Below are 16680 nucleotides of genomic sequence, written 5' to 3'. Positions count from 1 at the left end.
ATGAATGACTTGAATCCAAGAACCTTTTTTTTTTTTTTTTAAAAGAAAAAGGTGCGTGCATCTGTTGGCCGTCTGCTAACCCTTCATCATTGGTCAGTTCCTCGCTACAGGGCTGCTATTTGCTGGTGGGGGATTATGGCTTCCAAATTGCTCTCAGACCACCCATAGCACTGACACACGCACGCTCGCACAAATACACGTGTGCGCGCGTGCACACACACGACTTCAGCCACACCAGAGTGCCTGATGTACTCATAACAGCATAACAGTTACGCCCATGTCAGAGTCCCGGTGGTGGGAGAACACGGGGCAGGTGGTGTACAATCAGGCAGCTTTGGCTCTGGTAGACCTCAGGAAGTGTGTATGGAGAGAGCAGGTACATGGCAGGTGTGGTGTTAACAAGCGGCCAGGGAGGGTCATGACGGTCACGTGGAGTGTCAAACAGTCGCGTGGCTGGTCTTGGACAGTCACGTGGAGGGTCGAACAGTCACATGGCTGGTCTTGACGGTCACGTGGAGGGTCGACCGGTCACGTGGCTGGTCGACCGGTCACGTGGCTGGTCTTGATGGTCACATGGAGTGTGAAACAGTCACGTGGCTGGTCTTGATGGTCACGTGGAGGGTCGAACAGTCACATGGCTGGTCTTGACGGTCACGTGGCTGGTCGACCGGTCACGTGGCTGGTCGACCGGTCACGTGGCTGGTCTTGATGGTCACATGGAGGGTCAAACAGTCACATGGCTGGTCTTGACGGCCGTGTGGAGGGTCGAACAGTCACGTGGCTGGTCCTGACGGTCACATGGAGGGTCGAACAGTCATGTTGACTGGTCTTGACGGTCACGTGGAGGGTCAAACAGTCACACTTTAGTTGGACTTTGTTATAGTGGTGCCGATAATGATGACCAGTCAACAGCTTTTACACAGTGTCACACATGACTCCTCTCTGTCTTTAACACACACACAGGCAACATTCCTGTCAATTTATCTTTATATCTTTACTTATTTATTTATTCATTTAATTGGTCCTTGAATTTAGCAGTGCATGAGCAATTTCCCCATAGCCTAGAGGGGAAATCTGATGTATTTAATTGGTATCATGACCATGCGTGCGTGTGTATGTGTGTGTGTGTGTGTTGTGCCTGTTTACACTCACTGTCAACACTTGAGCATATGGTATGGCATACGTGTAGAATATGTGTAGAGACCATCTGTCAGAGAGACGCGCTGTGTGTTTGTGGTCAAGCCTTTTTCTTGTGTGCATCTCACAAAAGCTTGGCTTTACGTCTCCATCCGTGTTTTGCAAATCACAGTTATTCCAAACACTGTGTCTGTCATAATGACTGCTGGAATAAACCGAATGTGGTAAAACATCTCTGGTCTTGTTGGCCTTCCACCGTTTGTCACGGTCCTCACTAAGTAGGTTGGAGAGGTTTGGGAAGTTGTACCCGTCGCAGTAACAGAAACTCCCTGCAAAGTGCTGGGATTGTTTTCTCACAAGCCCAGAGTAAGAGCCTTGATTCACACTGGAAACTTTTGCATCCCGTCGTTCTCCAAGTTTTACGTAGTTATAGGGTTTTCTTCTTCGGTGGTTATTTGTTCTAACGTTTTTCATCTTGAGAAACTGCATCTGTCTCCTGCTGCTGTAGTCAGATCTGCCTTCTGTCTGTGTCTTTCTCCAATGCTTTAACTTAAATGTTGCATCCTGTATGCAGGTCTGGTATCTGCCAGCTTCCAAATGCTTTCTCCTCTCTGTAAAACAGCCAGCTATGCAGAAGCCTAACTAATCAATAAAGAAAACCGTGGCCAACAGTTTTTATTATTGATGTTATCAATGACTTTGATTAGTTGTAGCCCTATTAAGGAGCATATTGTGGATGAGTCTTAATCTTTTTCCATTACTGTTTCAAGGTTTTGTGGCCCCTGGGCACTTGGGCTTGGTCCACGGTGTAAACGCACCCTTACACCAGCACTGCCGGCCCAATTAACCCTCCAATTAGATCGTTAATCTGTGTCGCTAGAAACCGAGCTGACAGCTGGCAGGGGGCTGTTTGGTCCTGGAGGAAGAAATGGCGCTATCTCATAATTGCTGCTCATTGTGTTGGGTGTGTTTGTGTGGGTGTGTGTGTGGGGGGGGGGGGTATGTGTGTGTAAGAAAGTTTGAGAGAGAGGTAGAGAATGAGAGAATGGGTGTCTGATTTAATGTGCATTTGAGTCTACACCTGCCTATTTGCAAATGATTTATGCTTGTCCAAGCATGATGTGTGATTGTGGGAGAGTTTGTGTGTGTGTGTGTGTGTGTGTGTGTGTGCTAGCGTGGTTGTGGCAGACTTCAGCCAGACGGATCAGAAGGGTTCAGTGAAGCAGCGTGTGTGCGGGAGCGTGCAGGTCACAGAGTTGATCTGTGTGGTGTCAGGAGGTGCCGGACATTGGCATAGGCAAGCCGGGCAGCCGGCATCAGAGCACATGGCACTGGACATGGATTAAGGGCTGTCATCACTCTCTCCCCGTGGAGGTATATTTAGTCCCTCTATCATGGAAATGTTTCACTGGTGTAGAGGAGTTGAACCAGACAGGAGCCACATGCTCTGTGGCTCTCTCTCTCTCCCGGTGAGGAGTGCCTCTCCGTGTCTCTCCCGGTCTACGGAGCAAGCGGAACCTGATCCCGGACCTTTCTCTGCGCAGCTTCGGTCAGGAGCACATACAGAAGCAGGAAATGTGTTCTCCTTCCTCCGATATAGAAGGAAGGTTGTGAAGATTAGAGGAGATTAGGGAGTAATCACTCCAACACATTCAGGGACCAAACAATAGCGCCAGAGCGTGTCTTCCCTGCCTTGGCCATTCTGTGCCTGCTTTAGCTGGCCAAGTCCTTCACATCTGCTGATAAAATGGCAACCGCTCTGACTGCTGCAGTCTTTTAATGCCAGGAAGTCAGATTTAAACATTAAAGTGGATGTTTGCTCTTGTTTTAGGAGCTGTTGGAGGGTACAGGGAATGGTGTGTGTGTGTGTGTGTGTGTGTGTGTGTGTGTGTGTGTGTGTTGCTTTCCAGTTTAATGGTATGAATGTTTGATAAATTGGTGTCTTCATGGAGAGACTCAAAAAGACCCTCTAAAACATCACTGTTTTCTCGGAGTCTCTCTCTCTCTCTCTCTCTCTCTCTCTCTCTCTCTCTCTCTCTCTCTCTCACTCACACACACCCTCGCTGTCACTCTGTCACTAAGCCATGGGGCATCTCCTCCTGCAAGAAGTGCCCACCCTGGCGACGCTCTAATGGAGTTCAGGTCTCTGGCGGGCTGGCGGTGGGCAGGAGAAATGGATGGCTCGACTATCTGGCCTCAGTAGCGCATTGGTGCTGATTCCCTAAGAACCACGGCCAGGACAGCCCATCCATCAGGCTTGAGCCAGGGCCCTGCCTTCTCTGACCGGCACAGACGCCACCACTGTCGCCGAGCCGACCAGTACGCTCCCATCGGCACTTTATAACGGCCGTACGTCACTGGGGATACTGGTGTTATCAGCACATTATGGTTACTGTGCTGATATCCACTAACTCACGCCTAGTTCCTCGGCGCTGTAACGATGCTCTCTGCCGTCAGGCGGAGGAAGAGTTGGGGGGTTTTTCCCCCTCAGCGAGTACCAGCGTTTGTTTAGACGGGACGCCACATTGCACTTTTAACAGGAAATGAATGCAGCGTGCGTTTGTATCGATATTTAATTAGAGTTGTTGAAGTCGTCCTGGCCTGTATGCAGCACAGCTGAGCTGACACGTTACACACTTAACGCGTGCGCCTGGACATGTGTTTGCTTGGGACACAACTGGACCAGGATGGAGTGGAACCAGTGCTTGACACAGCTGTCCAGTGTGTAGAGCGGCGCAAACGCTAACTAATCTTACACCCTATCTCCAAAACACTCACACATTCACTCTCGCGTGCAGATGACATGCAGTCTGAACAGCCACACAAACCTCTACATACCGAACTAAAACCTGTGGCCAGTGTGTTGGAGTTAAACTCGCTCACAGGGCAGCCCTCGTCACTCGCACTGACGAGTGCGTTTCCTTGGATGCGTGTGTTGGTTTTATTCTCCTTTGCTGTTTAATCAGCACACAGGACATGTTGATGTTACACAGGTGTGTGTTTAGGAGCAGCTGTAAAGCCCTAAAGGCTATGAAGTGTCTGTACGATCGATCCCTTCTAGACTCCCCGAGACCTGGCGTGACCTGGCATGACCTTAGCGAACTGGAGGGCTGTTTCCTGCACTACTGTGCACATGCATGGTCTTTGCTCCCTTTACGCACTGCTAAAAATAAAATCAGCACATCTGGCTTGTCGTCATGGTGTTTCTGAGTGCACACCGCGTGACCCCTTGGCCCATATCCATGTCCGTTCCCAGAGGTCGAGACTTGGAGACCCAGCCATGCCGTTAGCTCACGCTCCGGCCCGCTGGGGCAGGTGGTTTCTGGGTGCTAGCCCAGCACGAGTCCCCCTTGGTCAGCAGTGCCGCCCCGGCCCCCGGGCTGGCTGGCTGTGCCGATGCCTGCCTATGGCTGGGCGGAGTTCATGTCTGTCCGAACGTGTGAGGAGACCTCGACGCTCACTGAAGTGTTCATCTCCTCAGGCTACACCGAGGCCACCGTCAGGAAGATGAGTGTTGGGTCAAAGTTTATTTGACGCTATATGAGTCGCCTTCACAACACAGTACTCTGAGATTAACTTTGAACCGATGATTATGCTAGCAAATAATTTAAAGTATTATTACAGTCGTTGAGTGTGTGTGTGTTTATACACAGGCTGCTCTGACTATGAGCCTCAGTCCTGCATGATGCTCTGGTTACTTTTGAACCAAATTGTGAATAATTAACAATCTGCTTAGAAGCTTTACTGGCTAGAGTTCAGCCAGCACGGCCTGTTTCCAGGTGGGTGGGTGTGGGTGTGTGGGTGTGTGCTCCTGCACTGCGCTACAGAGAGGGTGCATTGGGATGCTGATTCTGAGATGTGTTGCTAAAATTCCAGCTACTAAGATCGAGAACCGGCATAAAAACAGTCAGCTGGGAGAGGTGGAGCAGGTGTGTGTGTGCGTGTGCGTGTGTGCGTGTGCGTGTGTGCGTGTGTGTGTGTGTGTGCGCGTGTGTGTGTGTGTGCGTGTGTGTGTGCGTGCGTGCATGCACGCACCTGACCCAGACTCCTGCCTGTAAGGTAGCTGCTGCCGGCCAAGCAACTGGCTCATGCGCTTGTGAACTTGTGAGCACGCCATGACTCGATGCTTTGGGGGACCCACTTAACTGCTCAAGTCTGGGCTAGACAGAGACGCCTGAGTCACCACCTGAATACGTGTGTGTGGGGGGGGGATGAGTTAGATTTATGGGGTCATCACTAATCTGTTATCAAGCTGTTTCCAGTCTTCATTTGGTATTCAGACAGATCTCTCCAGTTATGCCCTTTCCCATGATGCATTTCTGCATTTGTGAAGTGTCTTGTATTGGGGGAGCCCTAAGTTCCACTATACCCTGTTCACTCATATAATCACTCACCGTGAGGTATGTTTCTGTGCCCTGTGCTAACTGATGGGAGTGTGTAACTGTAGTGTCTCTCCGTGTTCTGTTGAGTGTGTGGGTCTGTAGTGAGTGCTCATTGATCGCTGGCTAAGCACACAGCAACCAGAGTCTCTCCAAAACCCTGTTTGGCAGGTGTGTGTGAGTAAGGCTCATCTCTCCTTGGTCTTCTCACCGGTCTGTTACGGACCTACAGCTTGCCAGTAAAGCGCTACGCATTCCTTAAACCTCCGTATCAGAACACGGGCGCTTGCGTTTTGGATTGATTTGATTTTGTGCGGCTCTGGCAAGGTCAACACTACCGCAGTAAATTTGGTACAGGGTAGAGGTTCATTTTGCCCCGGACAGGTTAGAAGCCCAAAAATCCAAGCCTTGCTGTGTCCTCGGAGAATCTCCCTGGGCGCGTTGCCTCGCCGTGCACCGCAGGTGCTGCGTGTGTGATATGTCCATCCTGTCTCTGTGCACCATTGAGAATGTTTCCCCTCGGCACGTTTCCAACGTCGAGCTTCTTGTCTCCACAGACAGACTCCCCCTGCACACGCCCACCGTGACTGACTGGATTCAGTGGAAATCGAGTGTCTTCTCAGCGTCTGTCTGAAAGGAAGCATTCATTATCAGCAGTGATTTTGGTGTGTGTTTGCTAAACAAGTGGTTGAATGGGCATGAAAGGGGTGTGGATTTCTGATACCATATGCTTGTGTTCAGTGATTACAGTCTGTGGAGGCTGCGCAAGCCCCTCTGCTCACTCGGACAGCTGCTGTCTACAAACAGGCCCCAGCTCTGTTCTCTAGCCCCGGATTGCTCAGGCTTTGGCTGCAGATCTTTGGGTGTACCCCTGCCCCCACCACTCAGAAACACTGTCCAGGGAATGTTTTGACTCTCTTCTTATGAACATGATTATGGAATCACATCTTTTAATTTGTAATGTCACTGGAGCTGCACCCCCCCCCCGCCATAAGACTTGTTTAAAACGCATTCTTGAGTTTAAATGGCAGAAAGCAGTCAGAGTGCAGCGCACCCTTTTAAAAACCATTTGAGCGCTCCAGTTGCCTAATTAACAACTCAAGCACTAAAGTGTTCATCAGGGCCTTTTTGCGTGCGTGTGTGCTTGTGCATTTCCATATTGCACAAGAACAAGAATATCTTCTCTTAAAAGAATGCTTGCTGCACAGACATCAGTCCTGACTACAGATTATATAATGTACTGTAATCTATTGTACATATATACACGTCATTTATGTTCTGATTCTCCTTTTGTTAAATTCTTGCTCCAGTTTCCGTGGTTCATGTGAATGGCACGTACCTCCTGATCCAAGAAAAGGGGAACTGACTATGAAAATCAGCTCACTGTTAATACACATTACTTTGTCTTTAACGGCCTGATTATACTGAAAAAATATAATTTTGCGGTAAAGTTGATATTGCAGTAATATTGATACATACTTCAGTTCTGAATATATGCTTTGCAATATATTAAAAACACTCAACTCCTTGGAGAAGATGAGATGAAGATTGGTCTGTTATTTTTGACAGTATTAATTATGCATGTTGAATAATGTCAGTGATGCGATTCATCAGAACGTGGAGTGAGTGCTCATCTGCCATGTCTGAAATCTGTCAGGACATGCTGTGATTCGTATGAGAGCTCATTTGCATATCGCATGCCTCCATGATATTTTAGTTTTGCGAAATCAATTAACAGAAAGACATTTTGTGCAGTTGTGTTTCTGTCTTTGATTCTCTTGTGCATTTTTCTTCTTTCCCTTTTCTACCAGACTCACATCCTGTCTGGACAAACCTGAGCTATTGTTCGTCACGGAGCCACTTTTCAAGAGGAGATGCACGAGCATAGATCTTCGTGAGGCAGAGGAGTGTGGATCCTCGTGGAACCATCTTTCCTACCTACCTCCTCTTCTGCCCTCCACCCTTCTTTACTGTCACACAGACTCCGCGATTCACAGATTTACAGGCAGATGGACAAATGACGGCTGTGAGTTTAAGATCTGACTGCTGAGGGTATTCGTCACACTGCGCCCCCCCTTTGTAAGGCCTGAATGCGTGTGAATGGGATAGAAACCCAGCAGCTTTCCCACTAGGGCTTCTGGGAATGGTAAGATGAGCGACTCCAAGCGATGATGATGGCTAAAAAACAGGACGCCCGGGCACCAACCTACAACCTGGCTGTGGTGGGTTTGTCCGGGACCGAGAAGGAGAAAGGCCAGTGCGGGGTCGGAAAGTCCTGCCTCTGCAATCGCTTTGTCCGCCCCAGTGCCGACGACTTTTATTTGGACCACACCTCCGTTCTGAGCACTAGTGACTTTGGTGGTCGGGTGGTGAACAATGACCACTTTCTGTTCTGGGGTGAAGCAGCTAGGCTGTTGGAGGAAGGACCAGAGTGTCGAATGCATGTGGTGGAACAGACGGAGTTCATCGATGATCAAACGTTCCAGCCACATCGGAGCACCGCTCTGCAGCCCTACATCAAGAGAGCCGCGTCCACCAAACTGGCCTCCGCTGAAAAGCTCATGTATTTCTGCACCGATCAGCTGGGTCTTGAGCAGGACTTTGAGCAGAAACAGATGCCTGAGGGAAAGCTCCTGGTCGACGGCTTCCTTCTCTGTGTAGACGTAAGCAGGGGCATGAACCGGAATTTTGACGACCAGATGAAGTTTGTCACAAACTTGTATAACCAGTTAGCGAAGACTAAGAAACCAGCTGTACTGGTCTTGACCAAGTGTGATGAAGGAGTTGAGCGGTACATCAAGGATTCCCACACTTTTGCATTGACCAAGAAAAATCTGCAGGTTGTTGAGACGTCTGCGCGTTCCAATGTCAATGTGGACCTTGCCTTTCTTACCCTGGTGCAACTGATTGACAAGAGTCGAGGTAAGCCAAAAATCATTCCATATTTTGAGGCCCTTAAACAGCAGAGCCAGCAGATTGCATCTGCTAAAGACCGCTATGAGTGGCTGGTCAGTTGCATTGTCAAGAATCACAACGAGACCTGGCCAATCGTCAACCGCAGAATGCTGACCTCCCCTGAATACAAAGAATATGTCTTCCTTGAGGGTACTTCCAAAGCCAAGAAACTGTTTCAGCAACACGTGCATAGGCTCAAACAGGAACACGTAGAAAAGAGACGCAAGATCTACCTTAGCGCGCTTCCTCACGCCCTGTGTACTTTGCTACCAGACTTGGATGAGATTGACCATTTGAGTTGGTCAGGAGTACAGAAGGTTCTGGAAACGAAGAGGGAGTTCTCTCACTGGTTTGTCATATTAGACGACACACCGTGGGAAACCACTGTGCATATCGATAACATGGATGATAACCGCATCCCTCAGGACCTTTTGGAAACCCCAGCAGCAGAGGTCATCTATGAGGGTCATTTGGAGCACCTGCGTAACGAGCGAAAACGGGCAGAGATGCGTCGGGAGTTTAAGGAGAGGCTGGTTACGTCGCCGTTTATTACCCCCGGCAAACCCTGGGAGGAGGCGCGCAGCTTCATCATGAACGAGGAGTTCTACCACTGGCTGGAGGAATCTGAGTATCTCGATATGTACAACAAGCATCAGAAGGAGATTATTGACCGAGCCAAAGAGGACTTCCAGGAGCTTTTGTTGGAGTACTCTGAGCTGTTCTACGAGCTTGAGGTGGATGCTAAACCCAGTAAAGAGAAAATGGGGGCCATCCAAGAGTTTCTTGGAGAGGAACAGAGATTTAAGGCCCTCCAAAAGCTTCAGGCAGAGCGTGACGCCCTGGTGCTCAAGCACATCCATTTTGTGTACCACCCAACTAAAGACACTTGCCCTAACAGTCCAAATTGTGTGGACAGCAAGATTGAGCAGATTCTAGCCACTAGATTTCCCACCCGCTATTCATCTGATGCTAGCTTAAAGTCGCAGTGTGGTGAGGAAAGGTAGACAGGATCAATCTTGTAATCCTTGGCAAAGATGGATTAGCAAGAGAGTTAGCCAATGAGATCAGAGCAATGTGCACAAGTGATGACCGGTACGTGCTGGATGGAAGGATGTATGAGCTCACCCTTCGCCCTATAGAAGGCAATGTACGTCTACCAGTTAACTCCTTTCACACACCGACGTTTACACCACACGGCTGTCTGTGCCTGTACAATTCTAAGGAATCGTTGTCCTACGTCGTTGAAAGCATTGACAAACTTCGGGAGTCGACCACCGGCCGAAGGGACAACAGCTTAGCTCAGCTCCCCCTCTCTCTTTTGTTGGTCACCAAGCGTGGTGTTGGATCAATTGGGGACATCGGGGGGGAAACTGCTCAGAGTTTGATCTCGCAGGGGCAGCAGGTTGCTAGCAAACTGCAGTGCACTTACTTGGACCCTGCATCCCCAGGTGTCGGATATGGGCGCAATGTCAACGAAAAGCAAATCAACCAAGTCCTCAAAAGCCTCCTGGAGTTGTCGAGACCCCCTGGCCCTCTGGCAAGTGGCTCTCCTCCTTCGCACACCCCACCAGCACGTTTCAGAGACTCTCACGCTCAGCAGACCTCAGACTTGCACATCGTCATGTGCCTTATGTGTGGTGACACCTACGATGTGGACCAGCTTTTGTCACCTTTCCTACTTCCACAACACTGTAAGCCTTCCACCCAACTATCCAGTGGCACCTCCGTGTTATTGGACCTTACTGTCGGTTGCCAGAGGCAAACCATTGACCTAACTGTACTGTCATACCACTCATCTTTCTCCTTGCGCAAGAACCAACTGGTACATGGGTACATTGCAGTGTACTCGGCTAAACGCAAGGCTTCCATGGAAACACTTTGCGCCTTCTTGTGCGAGGTCCAGGACATTATTCCTGTGCAGATGTTGGCAGTTGGGGAGAAGCAGGCCGAGCTGACGGAACTGGAGATAGCCAGAGAGCAGCTAGTCCAGGGCCAGGAGTTGGCTCATGAAATCGAAGGGCGTTTCAGTTCGATTGTGTGCGGGTCTGGTGGTGTTGTGGGTGGCTTGCATCGGATAGACCTCTTCCTGCCTTTCCTAAAGGAAGTAGCTGAAAAAAGGACTATTGTGGAGGCCTCACATATGTACGACAATGTGGCAGAAGCCTGCAGTACTAATGAGAATGTCCATTCCCCGCGATGCGCATCACCCAGCACCACCCTGTTGGACTCGGAAGATGATGTCGAGCCCTCACCACCATATCCAACCCTTAGAGATGATGTCACCCTGACACATGGCGGGAGCTTCAAACTCACTGACCTGGAGGGCAGCGATGCCTTCAGTGTCCTCTCTGAGATCAGCACCTTTGAGATCAAACTCAACAACAAAGTCCCACCTCAGGTGCGGCCCAAGCCGACGTTTGACTTTCGCAAAGTTAGTTTTGGATCCTACGTGGATCCAGGAGGTAACAGACGTTCTCTGCCATCAGTCACGTGGGCACCAGGAAGTGACGGAGGTTACGACCCATCTGACTATGCCGAGCCAATGGACGCTGTAGCCAAGCCGCGGCCCTCGGAAGAGGAGAACATATACTCCGTACCTCACGACAGCACACAGGGAAAGATCATCACTATCCGCAATGCGAATAAGAGTCATTCTAATGGTGGGGGCAATGGGTCAGACAGTGAGGCTGATAGCAGCTCGCTGGAGCGCAGGCGCAAGCTGTCGGCCCTTGGGGTTAAGCCACGGCTGTATCGCGACCGTTCTAAACGCTTGGGCAAGTTCAGCAGCTTCCGCACGAGCTTCATCGGCAGTGACGACGAGCTCGGAGGTCCGCCCAAGACCAAAGAGGACGACACGGGGGTGCTGAAAGGAGACAGTTCCCTGACTGAGGAGGGTGAGGACCCCAAGAGAAGAAACATCCTGAGGAGTCTACGTAGAACTACCAAGGTGAGTTTCAACCTGCATGTGTGTGTCAAGTGAGGATAGTGGCAGTTCAGTGGTTAAAGTCGGAAGGTTGCTTGTTCAAGCCCCACCACTGCCAAGCTGCTGCTGTTGGGCCCTTGAGCAAGGCCATCAGCCCTCAGTTGTTCATAATTGTAAGTTGCTTTGGATAAAAGTGCCAATCAAATTATTTAAATGTTCTGTCTGAGAAGAATCAAATCCTGGTATGCTTTGATTTTGATAAATATAATATCTTGATATAATAATAAAATATGAAATATCCACTTTCACATATAGGCACCATATGCTTTCTGTAGCTGATGATGTCCAGGATGGTAGTTAAGAGGTATTGGGGCATATTGCTCAATGTAAATTAGTTTCATCTTATTTTGTGATAGCTTGCTGAGGGACCTGCTTCAGATCCCACTACAGCATTTCAGTTCAACAGAAATGAACAGAACTCTGATGTGACGTTCCAACATACAGAATTTCTTTTAGCTGAGCCACTCTGTTGAGGAGTTGCCCCTGTGTTTGGATTGTTGTCATGACACCCTGACATCCTGCTGTGGAACTCCTCATACAGCTTGCAAGCTGTCAGGCACTGAAGCAACCCCACTCCACTATACTTCCTCATTGGTTTGGGGATATGCAGTCCATTAAAGGTTCCTTTTACAGAAAGCTTTGTTTTTCTTCCACAGTCACTGGTGGCCAGACTTTGAGTTTGGTTGGTTGGTTGTTTGTTTGTTTGTTTGTAGCTTTCCTTTTGGTGTTCCCACTTTTGTTCAGTGTTTTCTAATAGTAGTCTCATGAACACAGATGTTATGGAGAGTAGCGGCTGGCAGACCCTTAGCGGTCACCCAGGGGTCTTAGTCACTGGTGAGGATTCTTCTATGTGCACATACACTGTTGCGGGACAGCCTCTCCTCGACAGAGTAGTGACAGGGCTCCGTCTCTTCCATCTGCCTCCAGTATGACTCCCTGTGGGATCTTTAGAAATCCTTTTGTATTTCCGTCTACTCTGATTAGCTTAACGACGTGCCCACTGAGGTGCTTGAAAGAATACAGTAATAATAATAATGGGGCCATTTAAAGGGCTATTACACTTACCACCACAGAATTTCTAGCAGGTGACCAGATGGCTATTTTGTGTGAGAGCAGGTTAAACCCCACACCTGTATAGTTCAGAACTTCAGATTCTCCTCTCCTGATGAGAGAATTTTATTAGAGGTTAAATTACTTTTTGAGCAATCACTATGATTGTTTAAACCATGTCTTTAGACCAGGCACCTTCATTAAAAGCAATAAATGTGCATTGTCTTTATTTATTACGAGGTTGAAGATTACTCAAATTACAGTTTAGCAAGGAATGTAGGCTTTAGTGACTTGAATTGACAGTTTGATGTGTAACCCTGCAGTTACGATTAACAGATGAGACATTCACATTATTGTAAAGATACAATAGGACATAATTTAACCACAGATTAGTAGTGTGTTTGTGTCTAAAATTGTTCTCTCTGCTAATTAATTACTCTGACATTAAAATTAATCACTTTCCAACTTAATTTATTCAAGTACCCAAGTGGCACAAATGCCTGAATCAGAGGATTAGAAACAAACTACTGTTGTTTTGGGCCACCACCATTTAAAAGAGTGAGCAAGAGAAAGGAAAAAAAAGAAAACCCTGTGTGTTGCTCTTTTAAATGCAGTGTGGCTTTGATTGTCCTGTACCCTGTACCCCAAATCCTGTACCCATACCCTAAACCCTGCACCCTGTACCATAAACCCTGCCCCCAAACCCTGTACCCTAAACCCTGTACCCTAAACCCTGTACCCTGTACCATAAACCCTGCCCCCAAACCCTGTACCCTAAACCCTGTACTCTAAACCCTGTACCCTGTATCATAAACCCTGCCCCTAAACCCTGTACCCTAAACCCTGAACTTATACCTTGAGCATTTATTAGTGATCTTCAAATGACTGATTACCTTAAACCCTGTACCCCAAATCCTGTACCCTGCACCCTAAACCCTGTACCCTGCACCCTAAGCCCTGTACCCTAAACCCGGTACCCTGTACCATAAACCCTGTACCCTAAACCCTGCCCCCAAACCCTGCACCCTGTACCCTAAACCCTAAACCCTGTACCCTGTTCCATAACCCTGTACCCTAAACCCTGAACTTATACCTTGAGCATTTATTAGTGCTCTTCAAATGACTGTTTGCCTGATTGGCAAAAAGCAATGAAAGTTGCCCGTGTGTGTCGCAGTGACACGCACACAAACACACACACACACACACAGTGTTTGAATATGATTAGGATGTCCCAATATGAATGGGGCTCTTTCCTGGAAATATTTAAAGTGATTTATAAAACTGGTAGAGAGATGATCTGCAGATTTGACGAATGTACTGTTCTCCAGTTAATGGGCTCAGCTGTGTGCGCATGAATTATGTAAATGTGTAAATGTCAGAGAGGAAATTGGTTATTTTATTTGATTTTGAACTAGAAGTACACAAACATGTTCCCCATCTGTTGTCAAAAGCTATTCGACGTTTCTGAACGTACCCATTCTTTAGGACCTGCTATTATCTGTGCTTTGTAAACACAGCATGGCAGGAATATTTACAACTGGCCTAATCAAAAACTCCCCAGCTGCTGTGATTTGAAGCTGTCTGAGTTTTGTGACCACAGACACGCATGCGTCTCTCGGTATCGCAGAGTACACTTGTTCTTTTGTCAATCTCTCAGCCCATAGTTCAGGCCATCTGAGGCTTTGGTTCCACCTGAGTGCTTTTCTCTGCATTTCGCCTGTTTAGCACTGTACGATATTTAGGGCCATATGAACTCCCCCCAACTTCCTCTCTCTCGCTCTCTCTGTCTGTCTCTATCACACACATGCTCTGTCACACACTCACACACCCTCCACTACTCTCTCAAACATTTTTCGCTGCTGTGCTTTAGCCAGGATTAAAGCAAACGTGACTTCCATGCGTTCTAATCACAAATTACAAACCCTGTACTGGTGTCTGATGGGTTGTTCTTTCCAACATACTTTAAAAACAAACAAACAAAAAAACAGACATTGCAGGAGAGCCAGTTGCCATTTTAGACACTTTAGGACAGGAACCGGTCTACCTGCGTGCCATTGTCCGGCCCCGCCCAGCTGCATCTGGCCCCGCCCAGCTACGTCCGGCCCCGCCCATCCCCACTCTCAGCCTTTGCTACTGTTCGGTGACTCGGATAAACTCCTGGGTCCATTTCTCCCCCTGGTCGAGTGCTACGAGGCACTATAGTGAAAGTAGAAGGAGGAATGTTTCGTAGGAACCTGTTGTTTAGTGTTTATCTCAAACTTGGCTCTCGGATCAGATTCTAATTTTAAGTGTAATAAAAACATCTGGTTGTCTGCATGTGCTGTGGTGTAAGCTCTTGGGTTTGATGCGTGTAGACCCAGAGCTTCAGCGACGTTGGAACTCGTTAGTGCTTCTGCAAAGGCTGGAGGCATGTGCTCGGTTTGTCCTATGAAAGCAAAGCCCAGTAAGAGGACAGTGTCCCCTCTCCAGTGTCCAATCTCTGTTGTTTCTGTTCATGCCTTCATTACTGCAGTGGAGTTACTATATAACTGTTGGCTTAAATCACCTCTGTCTCATCAATCATCAGAGACACATCCATAAAGAACCACATTAGTCCTCTAGCCCCAAGGGACTGTACTGGTTTAAGCTGTACAGCAGAGACCAACCAGTTGTTCAGGTCTCTCTGCCTTTCCTGTGTGCATGTATTCACACGCACGCGCACACACTCGATCTCAAACACACACAGGATCGTGTGTGTGTGTGTGTGTGTGTGCGCTCACGTCGCACGACTGATTGACTGTTTGACTTTCTCTCGACCATAAACACATTATTTGTACATAAAGGTAGCAGTTGTGCTCTGAGTGCAGGGTAATTGGGGTAATTGATGCTCCAGCCCAGAGCTGAGGGAGCTACTGAGTCGGCCAGCAGGAGAGACGCATCTGCTCCACGCGCACATCGACCTTTAGATGCAATTAGTGTGTATGGAAGTGCATGTGTAGTGGAGGAGTACGGCAGTCGTTTGATGTCAGTCCCGACTTCGCGCTCAGTGTGGGACCGTGTGTGTGTTTGCGTGTGTGTGCGCACGTGCGTGTGCGCGTGTGTGCGTGCGTGTGCGTGTGCGAGTGCATGTGCGTGTGTGTGTGTGCACGCGTACAAAGTGTGGCACAGACTGGAAATACAGGACCTGCACTAGTACGCAACAGATCTCTCTCTCTCTCGCGCGCTCTCTCTCTCTCTCTCTCTCTCTCTCTCTCTCTCTTTCACTCTTTCACTCTCTCTCTCGCTCTCTCTTTCACTCTCTCTCTCGCTCTCTTTCACTCTCTCTCTTGCTCGCTCTCTCTCTCTCTCTCTCTCTCTCTCTCTCTCCCTCTCTCTCCCTCTCTCTCACTCTCTCGCTCTCTATCTTTCACTCTCTCTCTTGCGCTCTCTCTCTCTCTCTCTCTCTCTCTCTCTCTCTCTTTCCCTCAGTTCAAGGTAGCTTTGTTGGCATGACTATACCAGGTACAATTTCACTATTATACCTGACACGATTTTGAACATGATGCTTTCCAGGGTAATAGAAGTAATTAATAAGTAAATAAATAAATAGGAAGGAAGTGACAATAAATTATAATAAACTACAAAAACAACAGTATTAAAAACAACAGTAAACATGGTAATGGAATAAAGACAGTTATTATACAGTGAGAGGTGTGGTGTGTGTATTGGTGTAGTGTGTTACTCACCATTTCCCAGGTGGTGACATTTTTTACAGTGAGAGGTTGTGTTTCGTTCTCTAAGGATAACTTGTAGTTCTTTTTTTTTAAGATTGGGGGAGAATTTCAAAATGGTTGAGGGTACTATTAAATTTTACTGTGACATTTGGCCGAATCTGTGTGAGTTTTTCCCAGTGGAGGAGAAATTGCTGTTCTGTCTGGACCTCACCGTTCTCCCAGTGACCACACGGTCTTCTGTCTCTGGGCAGCCAGGTTTGTTTGTATCTGCCCCTTTCTCTCTCTCTCGCTATCTCTCTCTGCCTCTCACGGTGCTGCAGACACATGACGCTACGCTGCGGAACTTTTGTGTGTTTTGGGTGGCGGGGCGTGGAGGCGGGTGGAGGTGGGTGGAGGAGGGGGGGATAATAAGAGAACAGGGCTGCTGCTGCATTTCTGTGCACAGCTTCAGATCTTGGACTCACGACGTGCTACTGTACCACAG

The 16680-nt window shown here is 48.3% G+C and overlaps 1 protein-coding gene across 1 annotated transcript in view; it reads left to right on the top strand.

Moving 5' to 3' along the window:
- The first annotated feature begins 6106 nt into the window (after window positions 1-6106).
- The window catches only part of arhgap35a (Rho GTPase activating protein 35a), a 32234-nt gene continuing 21660 nt past the window's right edge, over window positions 6107-16680 (top strand). Inside the window, 3 exon segments of the mRNA XM_035533924.1 lie at window positions 6107-6181; window positions 7328-9464; window positions 9467-11418. Coding sequence (XP_035389817.1) covers window positions 7685-9464; window positions 9467-11418 — 3732 coding nt within the window. The 5' untranslated portion in view covers window positions 6107-6181; window positions 7328-7684.

This window comes from Electrophorus electricus, chromosome 15 (assembly GCF_013358815.1).
Source record: "Electrophorus electricus isolate fEleEle1 chromosome 15, fEleEle1.pri, whole genome shotgun sequence".
Lineage (NCBI taxonomy): Eukaryota > Metazoa > Chordata > Actinopteri > Gymnotiformes > Gymnotidae > Electrophorus > Electrophorus electricus.
Note: the sequence above shows the minus strand (reverse complement) of the source record. Positions and strands in the feature narration are given on the sequence as shown.